The following is a 22194-nucleotide window of genomic DNA, read 5'->3' as shown; positions in this document are numbered from 1 at the left end:
TATTGCCTCATATTTGTCTGGTTTTGTTTTTTGAAATATCTTATCTTAATCCTCCATAAATAGGAGAGGGTTAATCTCTTTTCGTCCTGATTTCAACAATAATCCCTCCTATAAATTCACATATAATGTTCCATACTTTTTATAACAGTTGCGTGTTATACGCATTGCGGAAGCTAACCAAATCTGCTGTATATATAAGAAGCTGTGTTGGGTACGTAAATCCACTTGGCTTATTTCAAAACGTATTAAATCCCATCATTTTGTAACAAGCCTAATGACATCTAGCCTTTATTTTTAAAAGAAAAAAAAATATGAGCTTAAGGTTTATGTTGACTGGAAGTGGTAGCTAAACAATTTTCAATAGATGACGGTGAAACCCTTTGTTAAGTCATGTGATTCCATTGACCAGATGTAAAGAGAAAGAGACTATGTAAAGTGCGGAACATGCTACCTTGTGATATGACAAAACTGCAACTTGCAGCAAAAGTACAAGAAATTTAACCCAGAGGTTGCTTAGTCCCATCGTTTTATCTTCAAATTTTTTGTAAACTTTTAGCAACTTATTTGACATAAAAAAAAGACAATATAATTTTAGAAAACATTATCTGGGTAAAACTTAATCTTATCCATTTAAGTATACCAAAAATGTCACCATACATCGAAACTCTAGGACTGTTGGGCTGAAAAAAATTAGTTTTCAAACTAAAGTGTAAAGTGACATGAAGACACAAGAAGAACAAAAAGCGCCTTTAGCAGTGAATTCTAGGTTTTCTAATGTCACAGTTCAGTGATTACTTTAAGCCTTGGAATGTAGTTAAATTCCTTGAAGTGTTGTACTAAACTGGATTTCAGAGTACTTCTTGGATTAAAGTAATTCAAAACCATTAAAAACAACACAACTGGACTTGTTGGACTAGAACTTTAAAGAGCAACATTTCCCTTACCCTTTTATTCTACCTGACAAACCCCTTAATATCTGGAGAGATTTGATCCAAATTTGAATTAGATGTTGTGTTCAAAATAGTCAAAAAATAAAGTAAGAGACTACTGAGATAGCATTTTCCCTACAGGTCCTGGGACTAGGACAATAAATAATGCAGAATAATAATTTTTCAAGAGTTTATTTTACATGGGAAAGGAGACAATTGTTCAGTATGTTAGAAACTAATAAGTCTATTAAGTTGAAACTTTCAAGAAGTGTTGAACTAATCAAAAGACACTATGTGCATATAAGTTGTGAAAAGAGAGTATCTGCAAAATATCATAAACGGTCAGGTGGTATTCAGTTAAAACTTTCAAGGAATAATGAGGGGTATATTGAACGAAATCGAATATTCAAAAGAGTGTATTTGAAAAATACCAGAAACAGCTTAGGGTAGTAAGTTTAAGCTTTTAGGGAATGCTGAGCGATCTATTGAATTAAATTAAAACACACTATGTGAGTCCTGTTTTTTTAAAGGCTTATCTGCAATTTAACAGGAATGAAGACTTGAAACTTCTGTGGAGTGTTAAGATGGACGTTTAACTGAATCAAAAGACGAAGTGTGTATCCAGGTTGTTAGAAGGTGTATGTGCAATATCCCGGAGACAACTAAGTTAAAAAGTCAAAACTTTAAGGGAATCTTGAGGGATGTATTGAATTGAATTTACAGACATTATTTGCAAACAGGATGCCAAAAGGCTGAATCTCTAATATTTCAAAAACAACTAAGGACATTAAGTTAAATCTTTCAAGCGATGCTTAACTAGACCAAAAGGCGCTATTTACATCCATATTATCAAAGAGGCATATATGCGATACCTTAGGGATGGGTAAGGGTATTAAGTTGAAAACTTTCAGGATATATTGAAGAAAATACTGAATTAAATAAAAAAGCACCATATACCTTCAAATTGTAAAAGGGTTATGTATACCTGCATTATCTAAAAACCAGTTAAAGGTATTAAGTTGGACATTTCAGGGAGTGCTGAGGAGGACGTTTCGGGTTGTCAAAAGGTCGCATCTGAAATATCTCTGAAACCAGTAAGAGTCAAGGAATTGAAACTCTCAAATCAAGAGACACTATATCTATCTACGTTGTTAGAATAGAGTATTTACATCATTTCACTAATGGCGAAGGATATTGAGGAGAAACTTTCCCGGAACAGCTATGGCTACCTGGTTGAAATTTTCAGGGAGTAATGGCGGAAAGGTGTTGAACTAAATCAAAAGATACTTTATACATCCCGGCTGTCAACATGGTGTATTCTCAGAAACTACAAAGGGTGTTAACTTGACATCTTCAAGCAGTGTTGAGGTGAAAGGTATTGAATTAAATCAGAAGATACTCTGTGCTTCCAGGTTGTCAAAAGGGCTTATGTACAAAACCCCAGTAACTGATACGGGTCTTGAAATAGTCAGGTGAAGGGTCTACGAAATTTCAGGAATAGCTTTGGTTATTTAGATGAAAAGTTCTTTGAAATAAAAAAATTTTGAGTGAATACGAAATCCCAGGAAGAGTCTAGGCTATTTAAGGGAATAGGCTATTCCCTGAAAGTTCAGGGAATATTGAGGAAGCTGTTCAATTAAATTAAAAGACACTATGGACATCCAGGCTGTCACAAGAACGTAACTGCAATGTCTCAAGAACGGTTAAGGGCATTAAGTTGAAACTTTTAGAGGGTGATATGGGGTGTATTTAGCAATTAATAATGAAAAATTCATCCAGGTTATAAAAGGGTACATATGAAATACTGTTGAAATATTGTTGTTGGATGGAGTTTTGAACTAGGTTAAAAGATGCTATTTGCACCCAGGTTTTCAAAGGGTGCTTCTGCAATATAATAGGAACAGCTAAGGATATTAAGTTGAAAATTTCAGGAAATGTCGAGGAAGGTGTTGAACTAGATAAAAAACGCATCTATCCAGGTTTTATAAAATTCCAATCAGAAAAATGCCAGGTACGATTTGGAGTATGAAGTTGGAAGCGTCATGACGTGTTGACGGGTATGTTAAGTAAAATCAAAAGTCACTATGTGTGTTCGGGTTTTTAAAAACGAATGTCAGCACATTAAGAGTATTAAGGCTAATAGTATAAAGATGAAACATTTAGGGAATTTTCAGGGTATTAAGAACCGAATCAAAAACTAGTTTTTCTTTCAGGGTTTCAAAAGAGCATATGAGCAATAAAGAGAGACAGCTACGGATATTAAGTTGAAAATGTGGGTGAAGATGAACAAAATCAAAAGACAGTATGCAAATCAAGGTTGTCAAAAGGTCTATCTACAATAGTGCAGGAAGATCACAGGGTAGTCAGTTGAAACTTTCAGACAATGTTGATAGGGATGTTGAGCTGAATTCAGAAATACTGCTTATATTCGGCTTTTCAAAGTGTTTTCTTTAATATATCAGAAACCGCTAAATGTATTAAGTTGAAAATTTCAAGAATTTTGTAAGAAATGATTAGCTAAATCACAAAATTCAGGTTTTTATAGGTTCCTATCTGTGAAATTCTAAGCACAACCAATAGCATTAATTTCAAAGTTTCAGGTGATATTCAGGGGAGTGTTGAAATAAATCAGAAGACACCATACGCAAGCTGGCTGTCAAAGAGGTTTATGTGAAATATCAACGATTTAACATTTCAGGGAATATTGGCGAGGTTTTGAACCAAATTTAAAGACCGATTTATCAAAGTTGTCAAAAGTGCTTGTTTGTAACATCTCAGAAAGAGCCAAAACATTAAGTAGAAACTTTAAGATATTGTTGAGGGGATTCTACGCTTAATTAATTGTCACTATATACGTATAGGTTTTGAAAAAGGCACACCTGCATTTTTTTGGACAAACTATGGGTTTTAAGACGAAACTTTCAGGAAATGTTGAGGGTATATTGAACTAAATCAATAGTGCTTTTGCATCACAGCTGAAGATGTTAGGTTAAAAATTTCAAAAAACAATGAGAAGGTGATGAACTAAGTCAGAAGACACTGAGAGGATCCAGGTCATCAAAAAGGCGTATATCCTGTAGCTCAAGAACAACTAAGAGAAGCAATACCACGGGGCAGTGAGTTAAAACTTTCCGGCAATGTTGAGGGGATGTTGAACTATATTCAAAGATAATACTTGTACATAGTTTTTCAAAGGTTCTTAGGTAATATATGAGGAGCCACTAAGTGCGCTAAGTTGAAAATTCCAGGGAATTTTGAGAGGGTTTTAAACTAAATGAAACGATCAAGGTTGTCAAAAGTGCCTCTGAAATGTTTAAGGCACGACTAAGAATACTCAGTTGAAAGGTGTAGATATTATTGAGGGGATGTTGAGTAAAATCAAGAGATACTATATGGATACAGGTTGTCAGAAGGGTCTACTTGCAATATCTCCGGGACCGCTAGTCGTATTGAGTTGGAATTTTCAGGGAATATTAAAGGTGATGTGTAACTAAATCAAAAGAGACTATATTGATCCTGGCTCTCAAAAGGGAGTATCTGAAAAATATCAGGGACAGCTATGCGTATTAAGATGAAAATAAAAAAAATTTTTAATACGAACTTTGAAACCAATCAAAAGACAATATGTGCCTCTAGCTTGTCAACACGAACTCTTTTCCATACAATACCATGCATATGCTAACGCCAAAGTCACAAATAAAAGAGTTTAAAGGGTCGGAATTAAAGAGGTCTGAAAGATACCTCTGATGTAAATCCATTCATTTTTTCAATTTTATTTATAGTTAATCTTTTGAACATTCTCCAAGGAGGATACTTTTGAATATGTAATCTAGGGATTGGAGCCAAATCAAAAGCTTATTTCAAGAACCATTATAAATCTTCATTTCAAATTGAAGAAATTTTTTGCAATAATTATGTTGAATAATATCAAAGACAACGCACAGATTACCTTTTGTAATTTAGCGATTTAAATCAGAATTCAATTTTTTTTATTTTTATCAATGAAACCTGAATATAATTCTTAATATTTAACAGCAATAAAATTTGCTATCAAAATTGGTAATCCTGAACTTCTATTAATTTTTAAAAGTTTTCAAAAGAAAAGTATTTCAAGTCAAAGTAAAGAGCCTTATCAAAACCTAGGACAAACACCAATAAAGTCCTTTTGCAGAATTCAACTTCTGTAAATGACAAGAAATTACTATCAATGAATAAATGACGCCCAAAGTTAACACAAATTAAAACAAATAATCGCATAAGACATAAGGATAACGAATATTGATATAGATAAACTAGTAAGTCCTTTAACAGTTAACCAAAATGGATAATTAAGTCAAACTTAAGCCCCAAAACAGCTACTAAAACAAGAGTAACATTAATACCTCCCCCCTCCCTTACAAACCTACGCTTTTAAAAGGTTATTATGTCATTTGCATTTTACTGAAACCAATAATATTTAAAAAAATAATTTTTACAATTTTAAAACTGAAAGATTAAAACTCTCTGTTAAACATAATTTCGAATGGGCAAGAACTCCCGGAATTCTTACCCACTGTTTCATTTGCACCTTGATCAAACCAATTATATTAAAAAAATTCTTACGGTTATAAACTGAAAGATTAAAACTTTCTGTTAAACATTATGTCGAATGGGTAAGAATTCCAGGAATTAATATTATATTCTAATTTTTGTTTATGTTCCGAGAAAGTATACCACGCTGTTAAAACAGCATGTAGTCAAAAACATCTATTTGATAAAATAGCTTTTAGAAGGCTAAAGGGTTCGGTTTGGGATGTAACCATACTTTATTTATGTTTAATTATGTTACCATAATTAATTATGTTAATTTATTATTTTTCGAGGGGGCACTTTCTACTTGTTATTAGTTGGCCTTCATTTTTTATTTCAGTTTCTGGTCGTTTTAGGATCAATTTTTTTATTCGTATCAGTATCGGCTATCTTTATGATTGATGGGATTATTTATTCTGATTTCTGTACGTTCTGGATTTTATTTTTTCAAAGTAATTTCTTGTCGTTGTAACTTTAAACTATTATTGGCCTTTGTGTGTGCCTGGCTTTGGTTTTAATGAGACTGCTTTTTTTTAAAAAAAAAAACCTTTCTCAGATTTTTTTTTTTTTTTAAAAATTTATATTAAGTAAAGGCTATATTTAAATACGAGGACGAGTAAACACAATAAGTGATTAGAAATAATGAATAAGCATACAAAATCAATAATTAACTAGCCTAAATAGCAGTAGAAATAAGTCAGTAGATCCCTCGGGCTTTTAGGCACAGAGAAAGCATGAAGAAATGATTAAAACGAAAGAAATTACAAAGGCAAGACTATTCAGGGCTTAAAATAAAAAACTTTGATTTAAAGGAGCATTTTCGAGACACTTAACTGCTCTTTAGTTTAATTATTCTGTAATGACGGTTGAATAGATTTGGAATAGAAAACCTAGCACCAATGATGACATTTGAAAAAGCACGCGAAATAGGAGTATTGCAATTTATCCTAAGAGCCTCATTTCAGCGAGAGTGGAGAAGGAATTTTATGCTAAATTTTTAATTGTATTAAAAAATAGAATTATATGAAAATATGATATTTCAAAAAAATTTAGGCCAAAAATTTGAACCCGAATTAAAAAAAAATGTTGAAATGAATTATTTTACATTTCGGGTATTCTAATAGGCTATGAAAAAAAAAATATCAGCTCATCAGTTCCTTGAATGGAGAATATCTACGTAACAGTCTGTGGGAAGGTATGATGATACTAGGTATTGCCCTTGTTTTTTTACTGCTTATTGTTCTTCAGTCGCAGAAAAGTAAGAGTAAAATCTTCTTGTATTAATTTTCTTGTATTAAAAAAAAGAATTTCAAAAACAATGTTTGCGAAGTAATTTTATATACAGTTATTACCAGAGGGAATTCGAACAGTAATTGGCAAGTGAATAAGAAATGGTGGAAGCAAAATGGCCGAAAAATGGAGCAGAAAGAGGAATGATAGAGAGCCAGAAAAAAGAAAATTTTTTTGTAGAAACAAGCAGAAACATTCCATTTCCCTCCAAATATTTTCTTTTTTAACAAATCTTTTTCAGTAATAAAATGCTAAGAGATGATAAAAAAATTACATAGTTAGGCTCTTTTTAATAGACTCAGATCACACAATAAGAAGATACAGATATCTGGCAGGATGTTCACTTTTTCTAATGCCGTTTTTTTTAGTCTAATTACAAATCTGAAAACTCTTTTGTTCTGTCACGTCAGGTTTTCAAGATATCAAAAAAACATATTTTTACTCCCTTTTCGTTGGATTTTTTTCCATGTTTATTTATTTTAACGAAATTCTGAATTTTCCCATCAATCGTGGGTACAGTTCAAGGGCCATAAGGATTTTAATATCCCAATGAAACATGAGGTACAATGTGTCTAGAAAATTTTTGCTTTATAAATTATAAGAGTTTTCTATTTTTAAACTTTTCCCCTCTTCAATATTAAGTTCACCTTCCCGTTCACGTTCGATGGCTTCCTACCGTGAATATGTATTAGCAGAGAATAGTTTTATGTCTGAGGGCTTTGAGACTGGTGATGCATAACTTCCTTCTTCCGTTAATAAAATGAGAACGCCTCCTGCCACTTCTGGGCTCTTTTTTTTTACCCACGCCAATTGCGGTATAGAAATTATAGCAACAGTACGTAAATTTTATGATTTGTAAGATTATTCTTTTCCACTTTCTTCCTTTTTTTCAGTGAAAACAATAGCATCTAGAGGTTACAATAGTTCACTAGATTTGTTTTGCTATGTGAGTGGCTATCTCATAAAGAAAGCCCATCGGAAGATATTTATAGCTATTTTGAGGAGAGCCCATGTGTTATACGTTGATTTGAAGATAAGACAGTGGTATGTCGTGGCCAGCACATTTCATCTCTTTGACATGCGTATGCGTGGTGTCTCTTTGACACCATGGTCTGTTATTTCTGTTTAATACATTTCGCTGCTTTATCACACGAAACTCGTGCATCTTTGAAGTATCTGCTCTATTTCAAAGCCAATTACACAAGATCCCGTCACTTTCCCTATACCAACACCATCCACACAATCAATGGAAAAACGCAAGAGAAATGTTCTCCATCTTCTAGAAACAAGTCAGAATCTGTTAAGAAGCTGGTGAAGATGAAAATTTGATTAATGATGATGATTCTTGTGTAACACTAACAAAAGGCCTAGCTCAACCGCTAAGTTCATACCTGTAAAAATGTAACCTGGTACAAGACAAAAAGAACTTGTATAGCTCGTTGAAATGAGTGACAATATGTGTTACTGCAAGGACATCCTCGGTCTTATGTCAAGCCTCGGGGTAGAACACAGCATTGAAGCATGGCATGGCGACTGTCTATTGAATGCTTCAATGCAAGTTTTAAAGCTGTATTGGTATGAAATGGGAACATGTGTGCGTCAGTAATATTCTGTTCATCCAAAAGAGACATACGAAATTATGTCACTACCTCTTGGAAACTTTTAACATTGCGATTAACAATTCGAATGTCTGTGGTGGCTTGATAAGTAATCACTATTTTCATTGGAATGCAGAGAGGGCACGCTAAGTACTGCTGCTTTATCTGCGACTGCGACTGCAGAGATAGGAATCACCGTTATATAAAGAAGAATTGGGCCGTCATAGATGAAATCCAGGCGTTTAATAGTAACGTCCGTCGTGTGCCGTTGGTTGAGCGTAAAAAGCTAGATGCCTCCACTTTATATAGGGCCGTGGCTCATGATAAAAAAATAAAAAATTTGCATTATCTTAGGGAGAGGGTCTAATTTTTTTTTATGTCTTACTTTTTTCTCTCTCGGGAATAAGCTCATACGAACAGAAATTAAAAGTTCTAATGTCCTGTTTAAGTAACCAACAAGATTGTGACAGAGCAAACTAGCGTTTTCTGCAATTTTATGACACTAAACTACCTTTTTGCTCCAAAGAGGCCAAATTGCTACCGAATGAAAAAATGAAAGAGCCAGTTCTTACAAAAATATCTAAAAGCTGTATTTTAAGGGATAAACTTTTGAGGGATATTTCAAAACATAAAATTTTATGTATTTTTTCTATATTTCGATTTCAAGTTTCTCCATTACTTTTTACAGGGACTGTTTTTTACTCATCATTTATCATCATGAACACCATACAAATGAGACAAGAAAATAATAAGAAGGTAGGATTGTAACCAAATTAAGTTAATTTGAATTTCAAATTTCGAATATATGATTTAGAAAAGCGCGACGCCTGTCTATATAAACCTTTAACTCTGAACCTAAGTCTTCACTACAATAAAGGCAGCGATTAGATTTATTTTATATACAGATTTAAAACACAAAAACTCTAATAAATTTAAAGTTATTCATACAAATTATCACAAATACAAATTTGCATTATCTTAGGGAGAGGGTCTAAGCAGCCCCAAAAAGTTTAACGATCTTGACAAAATTATGCAATACAATCTATTTTGCAAGAAAAATGTAAGATAAGCAGTTACAGAATATATAATCCCTAAAGTGTTCGGAGAAGGAAGGCCGTACATGAGTCCCCCCCTTCTCCACTCTGGGATGATCGTTTCAAACAAGTAGGTCCTTGTGCCTTAGAGCACACTTCATCAAAGGGGATGTACCCAAAGGCCCTTGAATTAGAGGCTAAACTGACGTGCAGTATACCATTTGCTTCTATGCATGCATACGGTTCATAAAAATGAGCTGTAACTGTAGACGATTTATCTAATAAAACTAAACCAAATACTCCTAACCACCCGTTAGGATATGGATCAACAGATTCTTAAATGGGGAGTGGGGTAGCTAAAGCCTCAAAAGAATTTTAGGTCTACATTATCAAACTTTCTGCAAGTGCTTTAAATTGATTGATTCAATACTTAGAAGAATACGAAATCAAGTTCTGAGCAAATCTTTCGACTGAGCATGCCTGTGCAGTTTTAGTGAATTATCTTCACTCTGCCATAGACTCCCATTTGATTCCTGCTGCTTTGTTTCTGGATGTTCGTAAAGCCTTTGATTCTTTAACCCACAGTGTTTCTCTATTTAAACTTTCTCATTTTGGCGTAAGAGGTAGTGCGTTTTATTGGTTCAAGTCTTTCTTGTCTGGAAGAATAATTTCTGTTGATCCGCTTTTTCGCTCACCATCAAGTGTTGACCAGGGGGTCTCTCAAGGGTCAGTTTTAGGGCCGACACTGTTTTTAATTTATATAAATGACCTAATTTTTGCAGTTAGAAATAAAAATCCTCTTTATTGCTGTCGTCTATGTCATCCAACAGTCTCCCTTACCCATAAATATATTTTGTATACCTCAGATTCTCTTGTTATTTTTTCCGATGATACCACCCTTATTACTTCTGGGAGAACAGAGGATGAGGTTCGTACAAAGTTAGTGGACCTCTTTGAGAGAGTTTCAATTGGGTTTGATGCTAACTCTCTTGCCTTAAATGTTTCTACAACTAGTTTTTTAGTTTTTTCCCGTATATCCCAGGCTTGTCCTCAATTATCTGAAAGTCATATATCCAAAGGCTTTATTAGTAGACCAAAGGATGGCCATGTCCGTTTCCTAGGTATCCTCCTAGATGAAAATTTATCTTTTAAACACCATATTGATTTGATTAAAATGAAGATATGCAGAAACCTCGGTATTCTAAGAAAACTAAAACATATCTTTCCAGGACCAATTCTAAGAATCCTATTTCATAGCTTAATTCATTCTTATGTTTCCTATTTTTTACTCATATGGATGTCTACTTTCCCTTCTTTTCTCCAACCGCTTTCGAATACTTATGATAAATCTATAAATCTTATCCAGGATGTAAATCGTTCGGCAACTAAACCGTTACTTGATATTAAAAACTTTATATTCTTTCCTGTGTGTCTTTCGCTTTTCTTCAGCTCCATGGTGATATTCCTAGGTCCCTTAGGTTTACGTCTTCTTTTGTTTCTGATCGGTCAAATTATCAACTCCGTAGTTCTTTAAATATCCAAATTCCCCATACACCAACAATAAGATCCGATTTTAATCCTCTTGTTGCGTGTCATTTGACATGGAACACCCTTCCCGATTCGGCTCGAGAATGCCACTCGTTTGGCACCTTCAAAAGACTAGTAAAAATATATTTGTTTTCATGTGATTAATTTTCTTTACTTTTGCCTGCTGCCAATAGTTTTTTTTCATTTGATTGTTTTTTTTTTGTTTTTTTTTATTTTTTTTTTATTTTAGATGTTGTGATTTACTGTAGCTTGATAAAGCTTATTTAGTGAACTCTCCTTTTTTTTATGAAGCAAAGGCTTCACATGTTAAAAGTTTAAAAGCTTAAGTTTATATGTTTAAATATTAATGTTATGTTTATATTGTTTAAATCTTAAGCGCTTAAATGTTTAATGTTTATTTGATATTTTCATAATCCCCCTCCTACAGGCCATGGAGCCTCTGTGGGGATTTGTATATTGTTATGTAATAATTTTACTGATATTAGAAAATAAATCTATCTATCTATCTATCTATATTAAATTAGGAAATAATTTATTTCGAAAAGCAGAAATACTATCTTGGCTTTTCCCTCAAATTATCTTGCAAAGCATTGTTCTCAAAGTAATTATGATGAAATAAAAACAAGCCATGATTGATGTATCTGACTCTCAGTTAGGATTTGATTCAATTAATTTACAAAACCGTCATACTCTTGTGATAGCCATTTGAAGAAACTCTTCATCAAGTTATAAGGCATGCATTATGTTAAGCTTTGTTGAAAGAAAGCAGCCATAGAAAACAACCAGCAAATAATTAAATAAACCATCATCCCCAACAAAAAAAAACAAAACAAAGAAAAGTGTTGGCCAGTGGTACCCTGCATAGTAGCAACAACACAACAGAGAAAAGAAAATGAAAAGTTTTTTGTTTCTTTTTTATCATAACTCAACTCATTTTTAAATAGAATTCTTTTTCTGAAGTCAATCTTTAAAGCGCATATTAAAATTAGTTTCAGCCATTTTTATGTTTAAAAAGAAGCAAATAAATATTAATTAATTAAAAAACTAAGGTCAATTATAATAAGAATTTAATTATTCTAATTAAGATAATAGAACTTTTCAAATTCTTTGATCCGCATATGGGCTGATGAAGAAAGGCTAGATTATCATCAGTAGTGTTAACAGAACTTAAAATGAATGATCATGTCAAACTTGAAATGAATACAAATTACCAAGAACTGGAATAGGAGCATCATTTCTTAAGGGGATTATTTTATGTGGCCAAATGATTTAGAATTAATTGGGTAGACTTGCCATGACTTGCAGATCTTGAATAAGTGATCCAACTGCATCGCAGAAAACTATAAGTCGACTTCTACTTTCTCTGAAAACTCAGGAAAACCTTGTAACTTTTCTTGTTTTGTATCAGATATAAAGGGTTTCAAATTTAGTGAAACTTCTATCATTAGAAAGCATTTACTTTTTTCGATTAAATGAAGCTGAAAATATTTTGTATTTTCAGGGAAATTTCGTAGTCAAAACACAAATTCTCAAAAGGTTTCAATGATAACTAGTCCCCTGGGAGAATCCGTTAATGGACCCTTTATCTTTGAGATAGTCAGCCGACGTTGGGGCTCACAAAATGATGTTTAAGGTATCAAATACTCTTAAACTTTTAAAAGAAAGAGCGTCATTTGGGATTTAGTGAAAATAATTTGTAATCGCTTAGTACGTTTTTTTCTCATTATAAACAATACTACCAAAAAAAATATGAGAGAAGTATTTTTTTATTTTGTCTCTCAAAATTGAGAGACAAGAGTGATGCTCTTCTATGGAGTACTTCTGTAACCAACTCTATTTTAATATAAAATCCTACATTCCCACATGGAAGAAGTGTTGATTCTTTGGTGGACAAGTGGGTCAATTAAGAGTGGATTAATCAACTTTATACTTACTGGGAAACACTTGTGCTGTTGTAGTAGACAATACAGCTCGTCTGGTGACCTTGTAGGCTAAATCTGCTTGTCCATATACAGTAACGCCATCATCAATGGCCACAGCTCGTTGATCACAAAAACCCGTGACATTCGAAACGCCTAAGGGAATGTTGCTGATGCCCACAATTTCTAAGATGTTGGAAGTGCCTATAATTAAAAAAATAGAATTTATTTTTCAGGTTTTCACCAAAATTCAACCAACACAAAAATATATTCAGTTAAAACCAAAACAAAACATGGCAATCCACTAAACAACCATCATAAGAAACACTTCAGTACAACCCACATAAAATTAGATATGTGGAAGTTCTAGCCACACAGAAGGCAGCTTGGCAAAGTTCATGAGGACTACATGCAGTTGTGAACTTCTTTCTTAAACACATATCTTTAAATAACGAATTAATGCTAATATTAGCATTAATTCCGCGCGATTTAAGACTCAACGTAAGTCGTAGTTTTGGTGGTATACCCTCAATCATAAATGCTGCAAAAAATAATGTGCCAGTGTTATTCATCATTTTTTTATAATATATTCCAAGGCTCATAATGATCGGCTCATTGGCTTAGATGTGCATTTTATAATCTTACAGATATACATCTATTGCATTAACTTTATAAATATAGCAATATTCCTGTTTCTCGTGACATGTCATCGTCCAGTTTCTAGTAAGTTAATTAACTAAAAAAAACAAGGTTTTTTAACTGAAAGTAAGGAGCGAGGAGGAGGTATATGCGGAGTAATTTCTGTTCGTTTTAAGCTTTAATTTTGCTCCTTACTTTAAGTTGAAAAAAATTAAGGCCTCATAAACCTTGGCTTCTTACTGTTAAATTGTGTAGACATAATTTGTTGTAGATATAATAGTTATAATTTGATTACTAGCTGCTCGCTTTTTCAGCTTTAGCTTTACTTTCAGCTTAAATTTGCTTTTTCCGCTTATTTTATCGCTCGTCAATAACTGACTGGAGATGGCATTAAAAAGGGTTTATTTGCACAAATCAAACTCAATGGTTAAGGACCTGGTCCATGGAATTCATCTGGACTTTTCAGTCACTCTCCTGAATCTACCAGAGTGCTATGCGGAGCCCGAAAGGGTGGGAAAAAATTAAGGGCTGATGAAACAAAATATCTTAAGTAAAAACAACTTTTGAAATACGGAAGCAATGCAACTACATGCAGTCTCAAAACTAGGTATATTTCTTAACTTTTGAGCTCATAAGTTCTTCCAAAGTTCCCCTATAAACCAGGTCAATTTTGACGTAAACTTATCTACAGAATCTTTCCAGGATCCTCTTTTCTATTTGTTCGCTGAATTTTGAAAATGAAGTAATTCGTTCGCAAATCACTCAAACTCCGACAAAAACACAATATAAAATGAAAAACAGATCCAAATAAAGTTCTTCCAGATTCCAATAACAATCTACCGAAAATTTCTCCCTCAAATTACCGATATTTTACATATTTTCTGAAAAGAAAAAAAAAACATTCCTCCTCGAGCTCCTACTGTCAACGAAACCACAAATCCATGGTTAAATCAAGATACTTCCATCAAACTTAACAATTGAACATTGAGACTTGAATAATGAGCAATAAACAATCCGAACCCAAGTGATAAAACAGTGAAACGGAAAACCTTTAGGATCCACATAAACAAAAGTAAGTGTGAGCCATTTTTTTTTTTTTTTTGAGCATAGGAAAATATTAGAAGTTTATGCAGTAGCTAGTATGTTTCTGTTTAATCTTTTTAAATTGAATATAACAAAGCTTTACTACTACTGCTACTACTAATAACTCACCACAGCACCAAGCCGCCTGAGGCCAACACAGCTACGCACGATCCTCCTCCACCCCAATCTATTCAAAGCCTCCCTTTTTACACCCGCCCACGAAGTTCCCATTTCCTTTAAATCTTTCTTTATGACGTCCTCCCACCCCAGACGGGGACGACCTGCTTTCCGTTTAGCCCTAGATGGTTGGCCGAAAAGAACAATCTTCGGCAGCATCCCTGCTCTTTTGTTTAAGATGGTCCACCGAGTAGGTAGACTAAGAAAACCCAATGGAAGAAAAACATCGAAAGACTAGAGAAGGGTGTAGCAGCACTACACATACCTACAGTAAGAATGCAATAGAAAGGGACTTCGACTAAATTTCAGGAAAACATTTCAAGTACAGCCTAACTAGATGCAAAGGATACGCTAGTAGGAAGTTCAGGAACTAAACTAAGCGCGAAATATGCACTGGGAAAAAGTTCAGGGCTAAGGGTGAAGCCATAGTTACTGATGTATAGATGTATAAAGTATAATTGATTGAGAACAAGGTCTTATGAAAAATATTTGTGTCTTATTAATGTATTTCCACGGTGAAAGGGGTGCCCTATGGTGGAAGGGCACCCTGCAAAACCGGGAATGGTATTTTTTTGTGGTTTTGAATTTTTTGTAGTATATCTTGTCTTCGTCAATAGTGTTTGGCTACCCAAATCCAAAAATCAAAAAATAAAAGTTGTTTTTAAATTAGTGTAGGTGACTTTAAAGTTTGAAATTAAGTGAAAAAGATTTTTATGTCACTGAGAGGAGAGGAGGTGGGACTTTCTTTGCATTAAAAAAAAGCCATAGTTACTAGGACTCATTGAAATACTATGTATAACTTTTGACGAAATACTATCAAATTCTCTAATAACATCCCCAAGAGCGGCCAGGTAAACTTCGGCATGATTTAACACCACAAACTGAATCCACACAACCTCAAGCTATGTAAGGATTACATAGTTCTGGGCAAAGAGCTTCGAGAGATTAAAAATATAGTCACATTTTTAAAAAAAATGAATAAAGGCAGAGTGCGCAAACTGTCATATATGCTTAAGAAGGAATAAAACCCCTATAGCTATCCATCCAGTATTAGTACAAACGGATAAGGCAATGAGTAAATCCACTTTAATAGCTAGCATTGACACAGCGGCCCACTCACAACGTTTCCCATTGATGCCGGTGCTCTTGCTTGTGTATAGTCGTACTTATTTAGAACCAGTTGATGAATTTGTTTTGCTGGCTTGTCAAATTGGAATTAAAAAGAATTTTGGACAAATTTGAAGACGGGGAGGGGGAACTAACAATCTTCGAGCCTCAATACTAGAAAATCAGTTTCCATAGAGGAACATGTTATTCAAGCTTCCTTGACTACTTTAGTAGAATGCTTATAATTAATGATACAGCCGCTATACAGAATGAATTATACCGCCGCTATACACCTTTTCAAAGAGAGTAAGTAACCCCTCGCTCGTCAAAGCAAGCGAGGTTCAAAATTTTGAACGAGAAGTTAGAAAATTTTGAATCAAATAGTTGAATACTTTTTGCCGGGTGCGGTTGTTCGCGGTGGTTTGTTTAGTTGTCGGCACTTTAAAAGTTTTCCCAAATATATGTCTAAACTAGCGTTAAATTTATCAATTAAGAAATGGCAAATAAAGATATTGTTAGCATTACAGAGATTGAAATGGTAAGTATATTTTTTCTCTTTCCTATCGAAACACCTTGCTGGATCTTTTGCTGGAGAAACCTTCCGCATGAGCTGCGAAGCGTTTTGGGTTTTATCTTCGCTGTTTACTTCTATCAGAAAAATGTTTTTTTAATTACATTTTATAACAACTGTTCGGGTGTCAGTTTTCGATGTATTTACCAGTTCAAATTTCTATATTTAAAAACAAAAGCATCATTCCAACTCTTCTTAGGGAAGGGAACAAGGAATAAGAATTACCTTCAAAGCGCTTAGACTCTTCTTTTCTTCATCATTTCTGACGAAGAAATGAAGAAAACGTGGGTAGAAATGAAGAAATCTTCATTTCTACCCACGTTGACTTTCTTTTAGCTTTTCTGGAATCTCAAATGCGAGGGGGTTTGTTTCCTTTGGCCTAAAATGTTAAGTTATTTTTTTCTACCTCTCAATTTTTCTTGAAATGTTTTTTTTTCTTTGTAAAACGATATTGCGTAATGAAATCATCAATCATTCCTCGAGTGCTTTAAAGCTAAATGCTGAAAAATATTGTTCTAGATATATGAGAAAAAAAAAGATCTATTTTTATTCAGTTCTCTGGTTATAGTTTCTCAGTTTTCAGTTCTCAGTTCATATTCAGTTCTCAGTTCTCTGGTTATAGACCAAGTGTTTGGTATGTGTGTACTCAGAATGGAAACACATTTTTATTTACTAAGCGAGCCAAGCTTTTGCCGATCTGCCCAGGGCTAAACGGAAAACAGGTCGTCCCCGGTTTTGGTGGGAGGAGGTAAAGGAAGATTTAAGGATGGGAGCTTCCTGGGAGGATGTAAAGAGGGAGCCTTTGAACAGGTTTTTTTTTTATTTTGGTCACGAAAAGTCTCCGATTTCTGTAGGCCTTTTATCATAGGTGCAGAAATAAGCAATTAATTTGGAATATAGGACCATAATGACATGGCTAAATATATATATATATATATATATATATATATATATATATATATATATATATATATTTTTTTTTTTTTTTTTTTTTTTTTTTTATATATATATATATATATATATATATATATATATATATATATATATATATATATATATATATATATATATATATATATATATATATATATATATATATATATATATATATATATATATATATATATATATATATATATATATATATATATATATATATATATATATATATATATATATATATATATATATATATATATATATATATATATATATATATATATATATATATATATATATATATATATATATATATATATATATATATATATATATATATATATATATATATATATATATATATATATATAGGAACTAAACTGCTGTTTTCCTTTGTGTAAAGAATCTTGACCCCAAAACTAAATTAACAGACAGAGTTATGTTTTGCAGAGTAATTTTCCCCTTTCTAGCTAGCCTAATCAATTCTTTACTGCGAAAAAACGAAGAGATCTGCAAGATATCAGCCCTATCTCTTTTTTTCCAGTATCTAGGCACCACGGAAAGAGATTGCAGAGATGCTGGGAATTTTCTCCAGGCTGCATCATTTTATCACTGGACCAAAAGTGAACAAAGGTTATTTAACTGAACCATGAAACAGTAAAGCGGGGCTCCCACGGCGTCAATTAAGTTAATAAAGCTGTTCATAAAGTTAATAAACCGTTTTCCTCTTATAACTTCATTGACTTTATGGTTTTCGGAAAGAAGTTAAACTTTATTTAACTTTTTCAATACAGTCCGGAAAGATTAGCCAATAGGAGAAGATTTGTAGAAATTTTCCATTCAGCTAAAAGAGACTAATCAGATAGCCAGTCTTGAACTGTTTTCTTTAATCTGTGAAACGTTAATATGTGCAAAATTAAAGCAGAAGACTTGCTTGCTTCACTAGTGAGAAATAAACCTTTAATATACAGTTCCTCACAAGGGGAACATAAGGACAAAATTTGTGTTGAAAATGCATTCAAGGAAATAAGTGAAGTAATGTATCAAGAATTGGGCCCTAATTTTTATCTGTGAGCCTTCTTTAGTAAATCTTATTAAATTGAAAAAGTTATCAAAAAATAATGTCAGATATATTCAAGAATGAACCTGTGAATAATTCAAATTAATTGCTTCAAAAAATTTCCATAAAGTCTGGAAGGTAAAATTCATGCGTGAGCGCAACGAACTTTACGGTATGTAACTTTGCGGAATACTTTATTAACTTTATTGACGCCTTGGGAGCCCCGCTTAAGGTGTAGCAAACAAAAAAGTAAATGCGCAGAGTAGCTAGCTCTGCAGTGTAGGGATGCAGAGGCCATGATAATCGAACCAAGATGTAAAGTAAGATGTCATTTGTTTATTTCTTGCTTTTACTGGACAGTTTCTGTGCAACCTTACAGCCTTGTCGGCTGAATAATTTACAGTAAAAAAAATGTTGTTTTGACTTGGGGTAGATAATCTGTACCTTTACTGACAAAAAATTCAGGATGAAAACTCACAATAGCAATAGGAAAAAATGCACACCTGTGAGCAAGATTAATAGCACCATTAAGTAATGAATTGGATGTTCTTATTCACGTCTTCTCAGCTTTGGTTTTTAGTTTCCTCATCTTCGCAAAATGAGCGAAGATGAGGTTGCTATTGCGCACCTGTGAGCGCACCTGTGAGCAAGATTAATAGCACAATTAAGTAATGAATTGGATGTTCTTATTCACGTATTCTCAGCTTTGGTTTTTAGTTTCCTCATCTTCGCAAAATGAGCGAAGATGAGGTTGCTATTGCGCACCTGTGAGCGCACCTGTGAGCAAGATTAATAGCACAATTAAGTAATGAATTGGATGTTCTTATTCACGTCTTCTCAGCTTTGGTTTTTAGTTTCCTCATCTTCGCAAAATGAGCGAAGATGAGGTTGCTATTGCGCACCTGTGAGCGCACTTGTGAGCAAGATTAATAGCACCATTAAGTAATGAATTGGATGTTCTTATTCACGTCTTCTCAGCTTTGGTTTTTAGTTTCCTCATCTTCGCAAAATGAGCGAAGATGAGGTTGCTATTGCGCACCTGTGAGCGCACCTGTGAGCAAGATTAATAGCACAATTAAGTAATGAATTGGATGTTATTATTCACGTCTTCTCAGCTTTGGTTTTTAGTTTCCTCATCTTCGCAAAATGAGCGAAGATGAGGTTGCTATTGCGCACCTGTGAGCGCACCTGTGAGCAAGATTAATAGCACAATTAAGTAATGAATTGGATGTTCTTATTCACGTATTCTCAGCTTTGGTTTTTAGTTTCCTCATCTTCGCAAAATGAGCGAAGATGAGGTTGCTATTGCGCACCTGTGAGCGCACCTGTGAGCAAGATTAATAGCACAATTAAGTAATGAATTGGATGTTCTTATTCACGTCTTCTCAGCTTTGGTTTTTAGTTTCCTCATCTTCGCAAAATGAGCGAAGATGAGGTTGCTATTGCGCACCTGTGAGCGCACTTGTGAGCAAGATTAATAGCACAATTAAGTAATGAATTGGATGTTCTTATTCACGTCTTCTCAGCTTTGGTTTTTAGTTTCCTCATCTTCGCAAAATGAGCGTTTGGGTTGTAAACATGTAGCTGACTTAATGAACTTGGAATGAATGACCATAGGCCTAATGAGATTACTAAGAAATGAATATTACATTTTGTGCAAAATTCAGTCTTCCTGCGGAATATATAAGAAAAACATGGAATTTCCAGATTAGAGAATTTGAAAAACCTAGGTTCAGTTTACGTTTGACTTAGGCTTTTTCAGGGTCTAGACCACACCACCTACAAACCCACAGTCTAACCCTGAATCCTTTTGTTTCCTAGAAAAGCTTTACATATAGAATATATGGATAAATTTCAAGGGGAAATGGTTGTTATATTTGGATATAGGATTGAAGGGCATGTTTATCTCTTAGCCATCTCATTATGGTCCTATACGCATTAATTGCTTATTTCTGAGCCTATGATAAAAGGCCTACAGAAATCGGAGACTTTTCGTGACCAAAATAAAAAAAAAGGCTTTTTAGAACATTCACCTATTTACTGTAGTTTGAAATCTCTCCAAATTTGACGCTTATAGACTCGCCAAGTGTCCCTGTCGTTGGAATTGTATTTCAAAGGAATAGAATGAAAACCCTACTTACGCTATCCTTTTTAGGAAATTCACTTTTAACACGCTCATATCTAGCATATAAGATAGGCTAGATATCTTAGCAAAGCATATATCTTATAAAAGGTTTTTATATTGTTTTAAAGGTTTTAAAAACAAAGCATATATCTATGCTAGATATCTTAGAAAAGCATATAACACGCTAATATCTAGCGGTGGGCTGGGAATGTCTAAAATATTTAAATATACTTCAAAGGTTAAGTGAAAACAAATGAAACTCGATTGGCTTATATATATATATATATATATATATATATATATATATATATATATATATATATATATATATATATATATATATATATATATATATATATATATATATATATATATATATATATATATATATATCATATGTACTAATTGTTTCGTAATTGGCTTAAATGATTTGACTTAAAATGAGTGTATGCACAATTTTTTACTAAGTGTAGGTCTACTCTTGCGTAACGTTTGATGTACAACTTTATACTTCATTTTTTCAAATTTTTGAAATTGAAAGCAGCCTTAGCTGAATCAAGCATATAAATTAAAGTGCACAAAAATATAATAAAACTATAAGAATTTGTCTGAAAATTTGCTTTAAGCTGATAAAACATAAAATCGCGAAGAAAGGAAGAAAACGAGGACAACAAATAGCCAGCGAAAAAATTGAAAAACTAGGCAAATTCGGTCAAGACCCCCGCTTGACCGTCCTCAGTGCAGAATAAAACTGATAAAAATATAAAAACCGACAAACTTCCCTTAAAAAGAGAAGACGATTCATAAATATCAACATTGACGCTACCCTAATCATCATGTGCAGCCAAGACCATTCGAGGGGGTGGGGGGGGGGGGAGTTTAAATCTCTTCCTCTGAAACATGACAGCGCCAATTAAAGACTCCCATCTTTTTCAAGTCTATGGTTAAAATCCAAATGAAAGACTTTCGAAATCGAGTCCCTCCCCATAATAAAATTCCCATATGAGGCCCTGGGCTTAGTATGCAGTTGCAATCTTCGGTACTGGTGCGTTTTATGGTCGCTTTTATATACTAATTAATCTAAAAAAACAAAGTTTTTCCAAGGAAGTAAATAGCGAAGTTTAAACTTAAAATGGACAAAAATTATTGCTTCACAGCCTATCTAATATATATCAATCAAACTAGTACAAATAAACCAACTAATTATGGTTCCCTGTGTTCCTAAGATTATAGAAAGTATGTATGACGGCACTAGACCCTTAACGTCCAAACCGGCGGTGCTGATCTCCGTTTCGTGGCCCTTCAGCCAGGAAGTGCAATGGGGGGATGGGGCCAGCCATCCTAATTATAGGAGGATTATAAGGATTAAGGATTAGTTTTCTAAGGATTATAGAAAACTAGCGCTTTACTGAAAACACAAAAATCAAATATCAAAAACAGGAATATTGATTTGGGAGTGAAAAGTAAGTATGAAGCATGACAACAATAAACTAATCTATAAAGCTTTTCAGTCTTAAATCAGTTGTAACATCAGTAACTTTCCATATACAATGAAAATTATCTTAAAAACATAAGCGAAAAATTAAATATTTTTTTAATAACCGCA

General features: G+C 33.4%; 1 protein-coding gene across 1 annotated transcript in view; it reads right to left on the bottom strand.

Moving 5' to 3' along the window:
• The window catches only part of LOC148956983 (collagen alpha-1(XI) chain-like), a 120466-nt gene that overhangs the window by 7729 nt on the left and 90543 nt on the right, over nt 1-22194 (bottom strand). The window contains exon 2 of the mRNA XM_089088088.1: nt 12903-13091. Within this exon, the coding sequence (XP_088944214.1) occupies nt 12903-13091 (189 nt within the window). The remainder of the gene's footprint in view (nt 1-12902; nt 13092-22194) is intronic.

Source organism: Artemia sp. Qi Xiang Cuo, chromosome 1 (genome assembly GCF_049724085.1).
Source record: "Artemia sp. Qi Xiang Cuo chromosome 1, ASM4972408v1, whole genome shotgun sequence".
Taxonomy (NCBI): Eukaryota; Metazoa; Arthropoda; class Branchiopoda; order Anostraca; family Artemiidae; genus Artemia; species Artemia sp. Qi Xiang Cuo.
Note: the sequence above shows the minus strand (reverse complement) of the source record. Positions and strands in the feature narration are given on the sequence as shown.